Below are 14688 nucleotides of genomic sequence, written 5' to 3' on the forward strand. Positions count from 1 at the left end.
GCATACTGATCGGGAGGTAATTCATTCAAGTCTGAAACTGCGTGATTGGGCCAGATTTCTGATCACTTTATCGGATCTGGACATCTCTTGTTTCAATGTTTTTCAAAGCTGAATCATTACTCTAGTCTTAAGTGCCACATGATCCCTCAGAAATCCTTATATTATAATTATTTGCTGTTCTATTATGAACAATCATTAATTCATTTTCTTGTCGGCTTAGTCCCTTTATTAGAAAGGGGTCACCACAGCGGAATGAACCGCAAACTTATCCAGCAAGTTTTCCAGCCCTTCCAGCCGCATCCCATCTCTGGGAAACATCCACACACACACTCATACACTACGGACAATTTAGCCTACCCAATTCACCTGTACCGCATGTCTTTAGACTGTGGGGAAAACCGGAGCACCCGGAGGAAACCCACACGATTGCAGGGAGAAATTCAATTCAATTCAATTCAGCTTTATTTGTATAGCGCTTTTACAATGTAGATTGTGTCAAAGCAGCTTCACATAAATGGTCATAGTAACTGGAACAGTGTGGTTCAGTAACTAGAACAGTGTAGTTCAGGTTTTAGTGTTTAAGTTCAGTTCAGTTCAGTTTAGCTCAGTTCAGTGTGATTTAATCATTACTGAGAGTTCAAACACTGAAGAGCAAATTCATCGATGCGTAGCTCTACCAATCCTGAACCATGCGAGGCAGTGGCGACAGCGGAGAGGGAAAAACAACTTCACCTGATGGGAGTGAAGAAAAAAAACCTTGAGAGAACCAGACTCAGTTGGGCACGACCATTTTAATTTCTCCGCTGGCCAAAAGTCTTGTGCAGAACTTCATTCGCCGTGGTTTATGCTGGAAGATGGCCTCAATGAAGACTCGTCTGTCCCTGGAGCGTCGCTGGAATCAGACACATGTTCTCCACTCCCCACGACCATCAGCGCAGCAGCAGCTCAGGATATGGCCTGGTCCTGGATATGGAATCCTTGGGATCATCACGTCGCTGGTCTTGGATCCAATCAGTGACTCCGCCTAATCTGAGGACCTCGGGATGAGTATCCCCAGGTGAAAATAGAGAATAAAGAGAATAATTAGCGTAGCTGCTGTTCATAGTGTATATAAGCAAGATGCAGAAGCCAGTGTGGAACCCGCTAGGTGATGCATTGAGTGTATGCTTTACTAAACAGATAGGTCTTTAATCTAGTTTTGAACTGGGAGAGTGTGTCTGAGCCTCGGACATTACCAGGAAGGCTATTCCAGAGTGTAGGAGCCATGAAAGAGAAGGCTCGACCTCCTTTACTTGATTTTGCTATTCTAGGTACTACCAGAAGCCCTGAATTTTGAGATCTTAAGGAGCGAGTTGGTTCGTAGCGAGACAGAAGGTTGGTTAGATAAACAGGAGCTCGATTATTTAGAGCTTTATAGGTAAGAAGTAATATTTTAAATTCAATACGAAATTTAACAGCAGCCAGTGTAAGGAGGATAAAATTGGGGTTATATGATCATATTTTCTAGACCTGGTCAGAGCTCTGGCAGCTGAAAATGCAAACTCCACACAGAAACGCCAACTGAGCCGAGGTTCGAACCAGCGACCTTCTTGCTTGAAAGTGGTGAAAGATTTTTTTTTTATTTGCTTTTTAGTATCGTGGAAACTGACTTTTGGGATTATTTGAGTAAATAATAGCTAACTTCTACATTTCAAAAAAATTGCTTATATTTGCAAAATTTTTTGCATTATAAATGTATTTACTTTTACATAACTAAATAAGTTTTTAATGGTACTTTTGAATAGTTTTGTATCAGTTTCCCAAACAAACAACAAGAACAAAAATATTAAAGGTGCCCTATAAAGAAAATCTTGCTATATGGACGTATATGGAAATTACAATACTGTGACACCATGTCCTGAAAATGTGACGCATGCTAAATCTTTTCTATGTTGAACGGAGCTTTTTTCCTAATCTTATGTGATGGTTATGCACACGATTTCCATTTTAGAAATGCTTTCTATTTCTATGACTTCACAGCAGGATGTAAAATGCAGGATATACAGATTGTAAATGTGTTTAGCTCCACATTAGCTTTGTTTAATTGTATTGTTTTTATTGTGTTTATTGTGAAATTTGCCTCGTATATTTGTAATTATTCAACAAACACATAGACTGCTGAATATAAGTGTGCACTTAGTATAAAATACACTTTTAATAATGGTTTCATATAACCCTTACTATCATATCTAAAATATAAAATCAGCAAGACACTTTATTAAACGTCTTCTGTTTATGAAGTGGTTGATACCAATTCCTGTTTTCACATTTACATTTTAGCATAAAAATTAAACACTATACATCTGTTGTTATACTGTAATTTAGCCTATATTATCCACAACACAATTCAGTAGCACAATAGGTTACTCTGATGGGTTGACAATCACATAGCATGATGTAATCTGAAATAAACGTGTGCAAAATATTAATACTATGTGAGTGAGTGAGGGAGAGAGAGAGAGCAATGGGAGCTGGCCATCAGCAGAGCTCATTAATATTCATGACCATTCCAAATATGGTCAATATAGAGCTTCTGATTCTAGGGGCATTTTATGGAGTTATAAATGATCATGATTTTTTTTCTTTACTTGCCTAAGATTCATACCTACTACGCAGATATCAGAAAACATATTGAATCACTGCAATATGTGGCACCTTTAAATGTTTTGTCTTAAGCAGATCATGATAGAAAAGTATATTTAAAGGATTTAGTGACTCATCATGCTTCAAATGCAGCTTTAAACCACAATAATAAATTACATTTTAAACTACATTCAATAAAAGAACAGTTATTTAATATTGCAATAACATTTCACAATTTCTTTTTGAATGGCATAGCATTTGTGAGCAGAATAAGCTTGATATAAAACCATTATTCCAAACTTTTGACTGGTACTGTAGATATTAAAGTAAAAGTTTTCATTAATAGCTCTTGTTGTGGTGACGGACTGTACTGTTAAAAATTGGCACTGGATCTGTCACGATGAAATGTTAACGTGTTTATAGCAGTTGGATGGTGATGTTGCGTTCTGGGTGTTTTAGATGGAGTGCCAACATGGAGATCTCCAGGCAGCGTTCTGTATGATTCCTGGCAGCCGCGTTCAGCAGATATTGAGATCGCTGCTTATGTCCTGCTCACCATGCACAGTCTCAGACTAATGGATGAAGGATTTGCTCTGATGAAGTGGCTCAGTCAGCAACGAAACCATCTTGGGGGATACGGATCCACTCAGGTAGGCGACTGCAGAAAATGCATTTCTTACGTTGATTTTTTGTTTTGTTTCAAGTCCAAATATCAACAAATTCTTAAATAAAGAAGCATTGTTTTGTTTCGTTTTAATAAATAATATGCCAAAATTAAGTGAGTTTTTCCTTAAAACAGGCTAAATAATATGCCAATGGTGTAAGATAAAAAATCTTGTATTTTCTTTTGCCATAAGATTATTTTGCTTACTGCATTGGCACTTTAAATTATAATTTAGTTGCCCAGTGAAATCTTGTAGTATTTTCTGTTTAAATATTTTTTACAGTCGATTTAGGATTGTGTCATAAGAACAAAGTTTTAAAATCGAATGTACAGAGCATCCGGAAAGTATTCATAGCTCTTTATTCCAAAAAAAAAAAAAAACAACTGAAAAATCACATGTACATCAGTATTCACAGCCTTTGCTCAATACTGTGTTGATGCACCTTTGGCAGCAATTACAGCCTCAAGTCTTTTTGAATATGATGCCACAAGCTTGGTACACCTGTCTTTGGAAATTTTTGTCCATTCCTCTTCGCAGTACCTCTCAAGCTCTATCAGGTTGGATGGGAAGCAACAGTGTACAGCCATTTTCAGATCTCTCCAGAGATGTTCATTAGGATTTAGGTCTGGGCTCTGGCTGGGCCACTCAAGGACATTAACCAAGTTTTTGTGAAGCCACTCCATTGATATTCTGGCGGTGTGCTTTGGGTCATTGTGCTGCTGGAAGATGAACTGTCGCCCCAGTCTGAGGTCAAGAGCTCTCTGAAGCAGGTTTCCATTCAGGATGTCTCTGTACATTGCTGCATTCATCTTTCCCTCTATCCTGACTAGTCTTCCAGTTCCTGCTGCTGAAAAACATCCCCACAGCATGATGCTGCCACCACCATGCTTCACTGTAGGGATGGTATTAGCCTGGTGATGAGCGGTGCCTGCTTTCGACTGGCATTCACTCCAAAGAGTTCAATTTTAGTCTCATCAGAGCAGAAAATTTAGTTTCTTATGGTCTGAGAGTCCTTCAAATGCCCTTTTTGAAAATTCCTACAGACAATTCCTTTGTCTTCATGCTTGGTCTGTGCTTTGACATGCACTGTCAACCTTGGGACCTTATATAGACAGGTGTATGCAGGGCCGGAGTGGGACTCCTTTTCAGCCCTGGAGTTTCAAGCCTCAGACTGGCCCACCTCAGATCACGAATGACTATATTAAAATAAGGTCATTTCCAATTCAGTTTCTAATTACACTATCCTGTCTTTTTTTGAGAAAACAGCTGCTTTATAACTTCAAATGTTCAACAACCCTAACAGTGTTATATATCTTAACAATAAAATAAATAAATAAATAAATTACTCAGACGAGGATCAAACCCAGATCGGTGGCATTGTAACTTAACATGCTAACCACTGGACCACAACAGCTGTACAATGAGAGGTGACTCATCTCACTTATATCATCATTAACCTGCAGGCAGGATGCTCACGAGGCTGTGAGAAAATAGATAAAAAGAGCAGAGCTGCGGTAAAATGATTAATAAGAAGACTGTGGTCAAGTAAATAAATAAATAAAAGTGTGACTGCTGAAAGCTACAGATTCTGGAGCTAGGGACACAACGGCCCTCGCTGCCAAAAAACGGATTGGCCCACCGGGAATTCTCCCGGTCCTCCCGATTAGCCAATCCGGGCCTGGGTGTATGCCTTTTTAAATCATGTCTAATTAACTTAATTGACCACAGGTGAACTCCAATTAAGCTGCTGAAACATCTCAAGATTTATCAGTGGAAACAGAATGTACCTGAGCTCCAGAAGAAGGCTGTGAGGCTGTGAATACTTTTGAAAGCAGGCCCGGATTGGCTAATCGGGAGGCCTGGGAGAATTCCCGGTGGGCCGGTCCATTTTTTGGCTGCGAGGGCCGGTGTCCCTAGCTCCAGAATCTGTTGCTCTCAGCAGTCACACTTTTTAAAAATAATTTATTTATTTACTTCACAGCCTTCTTATTCATTATTTTACCCCAGATCTATTTTCTCATAGCCATACAGTGGTTAGCACGTTAAATTATGACGCAGCCGACCCGGGTTCGGTACTCGTCGGAGTAACAATTTGTTTTTGTTTTTCATTTTTATTGTTAAGACATATAATACTGTAAGGGTTGTTGAACATTTGAAGTTCTAAAACAGCTGTTTTCTCAAAAAAAGACGTGATAGTGTAATTAGAAACTGAATTGGAAATTACCTTATTTTAATATAGTCAGTGGTGAACTGAGGTGGGCCGGTCTGAGGCTTGAAACTCCAGGGCTGAAAAAGAGTCCCACTCCGGCCCTGTGTACATGTGATTTTTCAGATTTTTAAATTGTAATAAATGTGCAAAAATAGATTTCAAAAACTCTTTTTTCACATTGTCATTATGGGGTATTGTGTGCAGAATTTTGAGGAAATAAATGAATTTAATCTATTTTGGAATAAGGCTGTAACATAAAAAAAAATTGGATAAAGTAAAGCGCTATGAATACTTACCGGATGCACTGTATAATCTTTTGCATTCAGGAAGGGGAATTTATTAGCAGGTGAATGTTTCAGTTAGATATTAAGATGTGTACCAGGCGTTTAAGAGACAATAAGAAAATATACTTCCAATTGAAAAAAAAGGGTCATGATAATAAGCTGGATGTCTGGCTTGAGGGGCTGTGTTTTGTCAGGAACACCAACCTCAATGAAGATTAGCAGTTACTGGGACTCAAGCTTTGATATCTCATGTTATATGTTATATTAGACCGACATCTGACTGCGCTTGAGAGAGAGGGTCTGGTGTGTTTTAATGGAGCGTGTAGAGATTAAAGCATTTGCGCTGTACATTGTTATTTACCAGACAGCGGCTGAGTGAATGTGATTAAATCAGTAACACAGATGCAGCTGTTTTTAGATGTTAAACACGCAATCTGTTTTATAGTCAGCGTTAAATCAACACTGACAATTCTCCATTTATATAAAATAATGTGCTGCTTGTTATAAATGATTTTCTTCAGAATATTTAATGCTGTTAGAATTTTAAAAAAGTGTCTAGGGGAAAAAAACACAACATTTAGAAAGTAATAATTTGGGCTTTTGCCTCTTCCTGCACATTATGGCTTATTTTTCTGTTTTATTAAATTATTTTTGTAATATTGTACAAATAAAGAAATGAGAAAAGAAAAGAGCGCCAAATAACAGAGTTGAAATTTTATATATATATATATATATTAGGGATGTGCGGAGCAGCCGGTATTTGTATTTGTATTTGTATTTGTTGAGTGGGAAAAGTATTTGTATTTGTATTTGTATTTGTATTTGTATTCGAGTAAAATTCAAAATGGCGCAAAAATATATATTTTTTCTATTACACTTCTAATTTACATTATATTGAAAGTATTGTTTAATTATACCCATTATATAAATTATAGACATGCAATATTGGTTGTTGTTTTTGAACATGTGACAAGAAATGTCATTGAAAAGAAAATAACATAGAAGCCATTATCTCATCCATGGTTAAACCAACAACTAATAAAATACCATTGTAAATATTATGAACCCCACCACCACCATTCTTGTTGAAGGACACTGAATAGACAGAATAAAAACAAATAATATTTCAAAAAACTGTTCTTCTTCTGAAAGAACTTCTTTCCAATGGACAGAATTCCAAATACTAAAATTAACTAAATAAATCTTAATAAACCCCTGCCTGGGAGATCTGGCAGAACAAAAGTATTCTATATAATACTAAAAGATACAGCCCTGCTATTGTCATCTGCCTGCCACAAAACAGACACAAATTTTTTTTTTGTTTTTATGTTTGAAACTGACTTGCTGGGGCAGAATGTGGCTGTGTTGATGGTTTGGTGCTTGTGGAGGATTTAGCAGAACATAGCTGTGCTGATTGAGGGGATTGATGCTTGTGGGGGGTTCACAGTATCAGGAGAGGATGCTTTTAGTGCATGTGATAATACATTACATAGAAGGTTGCGCGGTGGCACAGTGAGTAGCACTGTCGCCTCACAGCAAGAAGGTTGCTGGTTCGAGCCCTGACTGGGTTCTCCCCATGTTGGCGTGGGTTTCCTCCGGGTGCTCCGGTTTCCCCCACAGTCCAAACACATGCAATATAGGTGAATTGGGTAAGCTAAATAGTCCCTATTGTATGTGTGTGAAAGAGAGTGTATGGATGTTTCTCAGTGCTGGGTAGCAGCTGGAAGGGCAGCAACTGCGTAAATCATATGCTGGATAAATTGGTGGTTCATTCCACTGTAGCAACCCCAGATTGATAAAGGGACTTAGCCGAAAAGAAATGAATAATTATGCATAGAAGATGTTGACAGATGTTTAATATCTCTGCCGATTTCACTTTTGCACACATTATACAGTATCACTTTGTTTTATCTGCAGCTCCACTGACTAAAATTCTTCCACAAAGAACATGTTTTTTTTTTTTTTTTAGACTGGTGGAGGACCAAGAAATGGCTCAGAAGCAGTCTCACTCTTTTTCTATTCGGGTGCCCAAATGTATTTGAGGAGTTTCAAGTTAATAAAAAGTGACGGGAAGCTATGCTAAGGTTAACTAGCCTATAGCACACTGCGGTCAAGCCAGCCGCGGTTCGGAAAAACACAGTCAAGCCAGCCGCGCTTTATATTTCGGTGCGCGCGTATTATTATCATTACGGTAACGTCAGCAGCCACACAGAGAGCGCTCCACAGAGCACCCATTTCGCCCAGAACAGAGAGATAACAACGAAATATAAGTTTATCCCCCTTTCGTCCCACGTATGCTTTATTAAACAATTTATTAGGTTTTTTTGACTGTTGTTATTTTAAGAAATTGGTTTCTGGGCTTACCTTTAATTTCCTCAAGTTTATCTTTTTGCTTCAAATGATTTTATAGCAGATCAAACGGACAGAATAAATATACGATTTCTAAATACACAGAATGCGTTTCTACTTCTCCTAGCCAACTACAGTACATTGCAAATAAGGTTAAATGCAATTTTATACAACGTGGCTAACCTCAGAAAGTGAAAACAATCATAAAGTAGTCCAACAAAACATTGTTTGAATTACAAATATATGTTTATTTCATTTAAAGGGGATTTAAAAGGTTATGCTTCTTTCAGTATATGGGATAAGGGGCATTATTACACTTTAGATGACTGTAAAGACCTTATTATTTGTTATAAGTAGAATAGAACAACAAGATCTGATGCAGGAAGTCAAATACTAAGCATACATCATATGAAGCCTGTTTTACTGCAGCATTTTGGAGAAATGTACCATTAACACACTTTAAAGTGCTATAAAGAAATAAGTAGAAAAAAAACAAAGTTTGGTTCTGATACAGGATGTACATGCATACCTCATGTAAAAGACCTCATTTAGGTGAGCAGAAGAAAACAATGAACAGGACATCCAATATTATATGCATACCTCATAATAACTTACTGCAGCATTTTGGAGAAATGTGCTATTAATGAGCTATAAAGTCTTTAAAGTGCTATAAATACATTGTTTGACATAAGCTAAATAAAAGACTGATCTGGTTTGATACTGGATGTCCCATGCTATATGCATATATACTACATCTGAATACTTTTTACTTCAGCAATTTGGACAAAAAATTGCTCATTTAAAATATGTAGAAAAAAACAATAGTCAGGTCTGATACAGGACATCACATTCTAAACTTCAAATAAAGACTTGTTACTGCAATGTTTTGGAGAAATTGGGTATTAACATTACTCAGTGTTATAAAGACCCAATTTCCAATAAGTAGACAAAAACAATGATCAGTTCCTGTACAGAACATCCCATGCTATATGTGTACTTCATATGAAATCTTTTTACTGCACTGTTTTGGAGAAACGGGGTAATAACCTAATAAAAAGTGCTATGAAGACTACATTTCAAATAAGTAGGAAAAAACAATGGTCAGTTCTTATACAGGACATACCATACTATATCTGTACTACACAAGAAAACTTTTAACTACAGAGTTTTGGAGGAACAGGGTATTAACATATTTTAAAGTGCTATAAAAAACCCAATTCAAATAAGTAGAAAAAAACAATGGTCAGATCTTATACAGGACATCCTAATCTATGTGTGTACTTCACATAAAAGCTTTTTACTGCAGCATTTTAAAGAAACGGGGTATTAACATAACATAAAGTACTATAAAGAGTTTATTTTAAATAAGTAGAAAAAAACAATGGTCAGTTCTTATACAGGACATTTCATACTATATGTGTACTTCACATTAAATCTTCTTACTGCACTGTTTAAGAGAAATTGTATATTAATATGATTTAAAGTGTTATAAGGACCCTATTTCTAATAAGTAGAAAAAAACAATGGTCAGTTCTTATATAGGACATCCCATAATCTATGTGTACTTCACTTGAAACCTATTTACTGCAGCATTTTAGAGAAATGGGGTATTAACATAAAATAAAGTGCTAGAAAGACCCCATTTCAAATAAGTAGAAAAAAACAATGGTCAGTTCTTAAACAGGACATCCCATACTATATATGTACTTCACATGAAACCTTTTTACTGCATCATTTTAAAGAGACAGGGTATTAACATAATATAAAATACTATAAAGACCCCAATTTAAATAAGTAGAAAAAAAAATGGTCAGTTCTTATATAGGACATCCCATACTATATTCTGTACTTCACATGAAACCTTTTTACTGCAGCATTTTTCAGACATGGCGTATTAACATAATATAAAGTGCTATAAAGACCCCATTTCTAATAAGTAGAAAAAAACAATAGTCAGTTCTTATACAGGACATCTCATACTATATATGTACTTCACATGAAACCTTTTTACTGCAGCATTTTAAAGAGACGGGGTATTAACATAATATAAAATAATATAAAGACCCCATTTTTAATAAGTAGAAAAAAACAATGGTCAGTTCTTATACAGGACATCCCATACTATGTGTGAACTTCACATGAAACCTTATTACTGCAGTGTTTTGGAGAAATTGTATATTATTATATTTCAAAGTGTTATAAAGACCCCAATTTAAATAAGTAGAAAAAAAACAATGGTCAGTTCTTATACAGGACATCCCATACTATATATGTACTTCACATGAAACCTTTTTACTGCAGCATTTTAAAGAGACGGGGTATTAACATGATATAAAATACTATAAAGACCGCATTTTAAATAAGTAGAAAAAAACAATGGTCAGTTCTTACACAGGATATCCCATACTATGTGTGGACTTCACATGAAACCTTATTACTGCAGTGTTTTGGAGAAATTGTATAATATTATATTTCAAAGTGTTATAAAGACCCCAATTTAAATAAGTAGAAAAAAACAATGGTCAGTTATTATACACGACATCCCATACTATATCTCTACTTTACATGAAACCTATTTACTGCAGCATTTTAGAAAAATGGGGTATTAACATAAAATAAAGTGCTATAAAGACCCCATTTCAAATAAGTAGAAAAAAACAATGGTCAGATCTTATACAGGACATCCCATACTATATATGTACTTCACATGAAACCTTTTTACTGCAGCATTTTAAAGAGACGGGGTATTAACATGATATAAAATACTATAAAGACCGCATTTTAAATAAGTAGAAAAAAACAATGGTCAGTTCTTACACAGGATATCCCATACTATGTGTGGACTTCACATGAAACCTTATTACTGCAGTGTTTTGGAGAAATTGTATAATATTATATTTCAAAGTGTTATAAAGACCCCAATTTAAATAAGTAGAAAAAAACAATGGTCAGTTATTATACACGACATCCCATACTATATCTCTACTTTACATGAAACCTATTTACTGCAGCATTTTAGAAAAATGGGGTATTAACATAAAATAAAGTGCTATAAAGACCCCATTTCAAATAAGTAGAAAAAAACAATGGTCAGATCTTATACAGGACATCCCATACTATATATGTACTTCACATGAAACCTTTTTACTGCAGCATTTTAAAGAGAAGGGGTATTAACATAATATAAAATACTATAAAGACCGCATTTTAAATAAGTAGAAAAAAACAATGGTCAGTTCTTATACAGGACATCCCATACTATATATGTACTTCACATGAAACCTATTTACTGCAGCATTTTAGAGAAATGGGGTATTAACATAAAATAAAGTGCTATAAAGTCCCCATTTCAAATAAGTAGAAAAAAACAATGGTCAGATCTTATACAGGACATCCCATACTATATATGTACTTCACATGAAACCTTTTTACTGCAGCATTTTAAAGGGACGGGGTATTAACATAATATAAGATACTATAAAGACCGCATTTTAAATAAGTAGAAAAAAACAATGGTCAGTTCTTACACAGGACATCCCATACTATGTGTGGACTTCACATGAAACCTTATTACTGCAGTGTTTTGGAGAAATTGTATAATATTATATTTCAAAGTGTTATAAAGACCCCAATTTAAATAAGTAGAAAAAAACAATGGTCAGTTATTATACACGACATCCCATACTATATCTCTACTTCACATGAAACCTATTTACTGCAGCATTTTAGAGAAATGGGGTATTAACATAAAATAAAGTGCTATAAAGTCCCCATTTCAAATAAGTAGAAAAAAACAATGGTCAGATCTTATACAGGACATCCCATACTATATATGTACTTCACATGAAACCTTTTTACTGCAGCATTTTAAAGAGAAGGGGTATTAACATAATATAAAATACTATAAAGACCGCATTTTAAATAAGTAGAAAAAAACAATGGTCAGTTCTTTTACAGGACATCCCATACTATATATGTACTTCACATGAAACCTTTTTACTGCAGCATTTTAAAGAGACGGGGTAATAACAACATATAAGATACTATAAAGACCGCATTTTAAATAAGTAGAAAAAAATAATGGTCAGTTCTTACACAGGACATCCCATACTATGTGTGGACTTCACATGAAACCTTATTACTGCAGTGTTTTGGAGAAATTGTATAATATTATATTTCAAAGTGTTATAAAGACCCCAATTTAAATAAGTAGAAAAAAACAATGGTCAATTATTATACACGACATCCCATACTATATCTCTACTTCACATGAAACCTTTTTACTGCAGCATTTTAAAGAGAAGGGGTATTAACATAATATAAAATACTATAAAGACCACATTTTAAATAAGTAGAAAAAAACAATGGTCAGTTCTTATACAGGACATCCCATACTATATATGTACTTCACATGAAACCTTTTTACTACAGCATTTTAAAGAGACGGGGTATTAACATAATATAAGATACTATAAAGACCGCATTTTAAATAAGTAGAAAAAAACAATGGTCAGTTCTTACACAGGACATCCCATACTATGTGTGGACTTCACATGAAACCTTATTACTGCAGTGTTTCGGAGAAATTGTATAATATTATATTTCAAAGTGTTATAAAGACCCCAATTTAAATAGGTAGAAAAAAACAATGGTCAGTTATTATACACGACATCCCATACTATATCTGTACTTTACATGAAACCTATTTACTGCAGCATTTTAGAGAAATGGGGTATTAACATAATATAAAGTGCTATAAAGACCCCATTTCAAATAAGTAGAAAAAAAACAATGGTCAGTTTTTGTACAAGACATTCCATATTATGTGTGTACATCACATGAAACATTCTTACTGAACTGTTTTGGAGAAATTAGGTATTAATATAACAAAGTTGTATAAAAACCCCATTTCAAATAAGTAGAAAAAAACAAGGGTCAGATCTTATACAGGACATCCCATACTATGTGTGAACTTCACATGAAACCTTATTACTGCAGTGTTTAGGAGAAATTGTATATTATTATATTTCAAAGTGTTATAAAGACCCCAATTTAAATAAGTAGCAAAAAAACAATGGTCAGTTCTTATATAGGACATCCCACACTATATTCTGTACTTCACATGAAACCTTTTTACTGCAGCATTTTTCAGACATGGCGCATTAACATAATATAAAGTGCTATAAAGACCCCATTTCTAATAAGTAGAAAAAAACAATAGTCAGTTCTTTTACAGGACATCCCATACTATATATGTACTTCACATGAAACCTTTTTACTGCAGCATTTTAAAGAGACGGGGTATTAACTTAATATAAAATACTATAAAGACCGCATTTTAAATAAGTAGAAAAAAACAATGGTCAGTTCTTACACAGGACATCCCATACTATATATGTACTTGACATGAAACCTTTTTACTGCAGCATTTTAAAGAGACGGGGTATTAACATAATATAAAATACTATAAAGACCGCATTTTAAATAAGTAGAAAAAAACAATGGTCAGTTCTTACACAGGACATCCCATACTATGTGTGGACTTCACATGAAACCTTATTACTGCAGCGTTTTGGAGAAATTGTTTAATATTATATTTCAAAGTGTTATAAAGACCCCAATTTAAATAAGTAGAAAAAAACAATGGTCAGTTATTATACACGACATCCCATACTATATCTGTACTTCACATGAAACCTCTTTACTGCAGCATTTTAGAGAAATGGGGTATTAACATAATATAAAGTGCTATAAAGACCCCATTTCAAATAAGTAGAAAAAAACGATGGTCAGTTTTTGTACAAGACATTCCATATTTTGTGTGTACATCACATGAAACATTCCTACTGCACTGTTTTGGAGAAATGAGGTATTAACATAACAAAAAGTTGTATAAAAACCCCATTTCAAATACGTAGAAAAAAATAATGGTCAGATCTTATACAGGACATGCTAATCTATGTGTGTACTTCACATGAAACCTTTTTACTGAAGCATTTTAAAGAGCCCATATTATACATGAAATAGGATCATATCCTGGTTGTAAGGGTCTCCAACAACAGTCTAATATGCATGCAAGGTCAAAAAACACTTTCATGGTCTTATAATCTGCATTTATTTTTACCTAATTATGCCAGCGACTCCTGTATGAATCGTCCAGTGATTCATTTGTTCCCAAACCCTTCCTTAGCGCGGAGCTAATCTGCGCTGATTGGACCGATGACAGTCTGTCGCGATTGGTCGACTGCCTTCAGTCAGAGAGGGAAATGGCCAATAGCTAATCAGCAATTTAAAAAGTAATCACAGTTCATACACGCTCGATAGTGTAGGCGTGGAGTTTAGCTGCCACACTATGGCGAGTGGATAGTGCCACGGATAACCGAACGAAGGAGACAGTCGTGTACTCGCCATACCACACACACACAAAAACACACACACACCTCCGGATGACAACGCTCCCGCTTCCGCCCGCACCCGCCAGGTTTTAGCCTGAGAACCCGCTCCGTTTTCTGCCCGCCGCGCCCGGTCCCGCTAGAGCGGAGAACACAACCAAAAATCA

The 14688-nt window shown here is 35.3% G+C and overlaps 1 protein-coding gene across 5 annotated transcripts in view; it reads left to right on the plus strand.

Annotated features, from left to right (window-relative positions):
• The window catches only part of cd109 (CD109 molecule), a 153144-nt gene that overhangs the window by 40236 nt on the left and 98220 nt on the right, over window positions 1-14688 (plus strand). For all 5 annotated transcript variants that reach the window (XM_087298641.1, XM_087298643.1, XM_087298645.1 and 2 more), the window contains exon 27: window positions 3082-3272. In XM_087298641.1, coding sequence (XP_087154767.1) covers window positions 3082-3272 — 191 coding nt within the window. The remainder of the gene's footprint in view (window positions 1-3081; window positions 3273-14688) is intronic.

This window comes from Danio rerio, chromosome 20, assembly GCF_052040795.2.
Source record: "Danio rerio strain M-AB ecotype USA chromosome 20, GRCz13ab, whole genome shotgun sequence".
NCBI lineage: Eukaryota > Metazoa > Chordata > Actinopteri > Cypriniformes > Danionidae > Danio > Danio rerio.